This window comes from Gossypium hirsutum, chromosome D06 (genome assembly GCF_007990345.1).
Source record: "Gossypium hirsutum isolate 1008001.06 chromosome D06, Gossypium_hirsutum_v2.1, whole genome shotgun sequence".
Classification (NCBI taxonomy): Eukaryota; Viridiplantae; Streptophyta; class Magnoliopsida; order Malvales; family Malvaceae; genus Gossypium; species Gossypium hirsutum.
Genome location: NC_053442.1, coordinates 5,337,055 through 5,339,850, shown reverse-complemented (window position 1 = coordinate 5,339,850; position 2,796 = coordinate 5,337,055). Strand labels below are relative to the sequence as shown.

General features: G+C 30.5%; 1 protein-coding gene across 1 annotated transcript; it reads right to left on the bottom strand.

Annotated features, from left to right (window-relative positions):
- Positions 1-1,128: 1,128 nt before the first annotated feature.
- LOC107948104 (ankyrin repeat-containing protein BDA1) lies at positions 1,129-2,796 on the bottom strand. Its single transcript, XM_016882572.2, has 2 exons — positions 2,214-2,796; positions 1,129-2,099 (listed from the first exon to the last, which is right to left on the bottom strand). Exons 1-2 carry the CDS (start codon positions 2,781-2,783, stop codon positions 1,392-1,394), a joined length of 1,278 nt encoding a protein of 425 aa, XP_016738061.2. The 5' UTR covers positions 2,784-2,796; the 3' UTR covers positions 1,129-1,391.

Below are 2,796 nucleotides of genomic sequence, written 5' to 3'. Positions count from 1 at the left end.
CAATTAATTTTTTAATTTTAATTAAATTACTTAAGACAATTAATTTTTTAAATTATAAACAAACATATTTTCTTCTTTTACAATTTTTTATCATTTTGTTTTTTTCAAAAATTAATATTTTTTTATTTTTGTGCAACCAATTTTTTTTTAAAAAATTTAATTTCTAGACAGTGAATTCTTTTCATTTTAAATTGTTTCCTATTTCATATTATAAATTTTTTAAAAGTAAAAATTATATTGCATTGAATCTTCCCTAATAAGAATTGTGTAAATTTTAAAGTTTCTATATTATTCGATTTTTTTATTTTAATTAGTTATTTTTTTTAGGAATAAATCCCAAAACTATACATGAACTATGGTTTAATATGTAATTGTATACATGAACTTTGAATTTGTGCAATTTTATACATGAGATTTTGATTTATCCAATTCTTGTAAATTATTAATACAATTATTGATATAACATCATTTTATGTTTATTTATTGCATATATTTATCTAATATAAAAATAAATTGATATATTTATTTCTCTAAATGTGGATGGTTAAATCAAAATTAAAGTTTCAAGTATACATTTGAATCACAATTAGAGTTTCATATGTATAATTGCACTAAATTAAAATTCATGTATACAGTTACATATTAAATCAAAGTTCATATATAATTTTGAGATTTATCTTCTTTTTAAAAAAACTAAAGTTAGAGAGTAGGTTGAATATGGATGGATGTATAATAATAATTTCATCCTAATATAAATTATTCTCAAATTTTATTAGATTTTTTTATCTTGGATTATCAAATGTATAAATAAATTAAATAAATTTAAAATTAATATTTAAAAGGTTTGAAATATCAAATACCAAAACATTACTATTTTTCAAAAGGTGATATTTTTGTAATAAAAAAATTTTATCCAATTCAATACATATATTATTTTTTTTCGTGTATTAAAATATCTCAAAGTCTTTTAACACTTGACTTAGCAAAAGTTAATAAATAGATGTCATGTGTACGCTTGTATGGCTGACAAATGAAGCATCACATTGTTGAGATGAAACCATAAACATTAAAAAAATTTAATTTTTATGGAAAGTAAAATAAAATACGGAGAACACTTTGGTTCAAAAAATAATTACTGAGTTTTTTTTAATTTCTATTTTTAAATATTAAACAAAAATTTAAAAGAACTTCAAAAAAGTTAAAAAGAATAAAAGAACCCCTAAAACATGTTAAAATCCGAGTCTGTTTTATTCCCATTCAATATGAAAAAAAAACGCACACAATTTTTTGCGTTCATAAGCCCGGCCTCTAAGTCTTAAGCTTGGATATTATAACCAAAAGCTAGCTGAAGTTGTAATTTCTGGTGAGGATTAAGTAGATGACCGGCATGATTAAGCTTCGGAAGAGATCCAGTTTATGAACCTCATTATTAAGTTCCCCACAAACTTGAAAAATTTAATCATCAGTCGAACCTCCTGCGCAGCAAACAGTACGATCATGAAGATGGTCCAAAACCTTATGAGTAGCCAATAGTATGCAGGATCGGATGTTAAAGGTACGAGAGAGACTGCATATGCAAATACCATGGCAGCAATGGCAACCGACATGACGACCATTAAAATCCACTTAAACAATTTACGCCGGATTGGCAATCCGCTTATAAGCAATTGGATGATGATGAGAGATGCCATGAAACCAAATGTATTTGATATGAGGAATTGGGTATATGTATTTGGATTTGTATCTACAAATACAGAATGCCCTGCCCTGTGACTTGTGTCGTTGTCTTGCCAAACTCCACTAGGAGGATTGACGGCTGCATGGAATGCCATGTTCGCTAGCAGCGAAGCTGCCAGGATTAGGTTGTGGCATTTTCTTTCCAACCAATCAACATTGCTTCTCTTAGACTTCGGTATTGCATTTGATTCATCAGGTTCTTGTTTGGATGATAAGATGTTGTTCCTTATTACGTCAGACAATGACTCATCGTTAGCAAACTCATCTATTTGGTTTTGTGATAAAAGATCAAGTGCCTTGAAGCCATCTTTATTCTTACAATTCTTATCCACCTCTTCCCGACGAATCAAAAACTTTATGGCCTGCGTGCACATATATATAGAGAGAGAGATTATATTTATATATTTTTTCAAGTAATTTATTTATTAGTTTAAGATATTCAAACTTCATAGTTAGTTTAGATCCATGGTACACACCTGTGTTTGGTTAGCAACTATTGCCATATGCAAGATTGTGTTACCCTCGCAGTTTAGACAATTCACAAACTCTTGATCTGAAATTCCTTCAGTCACCAAGAACTTCAAAGCCTCAAGCTGGTTGCACCTCACGCACCCATGCAAAATGGTGTCACCTTGGGCCATCAACGATCGAGTTGCCCAGGGTTTGACATAAAACAATTCTAGCAACACATCAAGGTAGCCTTTCATGGCTGCAATGTGAAGAGGGTTCCTCCCATCAAGGTCACAAACAAGGCACATATCAGGGTTAACCTGTATTAACCTTGTCACAATTTGCTGGTGCCCTTTGGCTGCTGCTAAGTGAAGCGGTGATTGCCTTCGGGAATTGAGTTCGCTGGCCAGCTCAGGCATTCGAGTGAGAAGTTCATCAACAAATTTAGAATGGCCAAGCATGATAGCTACATGCAAAGGTGTTTCAGGGTAACGACCATTAATAAATCTATTGAGAAGCTGCGCATCCTCTTGTAGCAAATAAAGCAACTCATTCTTATCACCATTCTTAGTTGCATTATAAAGCCTTTTCTCCATTTTCTAATTTGGA

Bases quoted from the DNA above. Each gene is read 5' to 3' on its own strand.
- LOC107948104 (XM_016882572.2), bottom strand. From the start codon at position 2,783: ATGGAGAAAAGGCTTTATAATGCAACTAAGAATGGTGATAAGAATGAG. The intron at 2,100-2,213 runs GTGTGTACCATG...ATGTGCACGCAG, and splicing joins TAGTTGCTAACCAAACACAG to GCCATAAAGTTTTTGATTCG.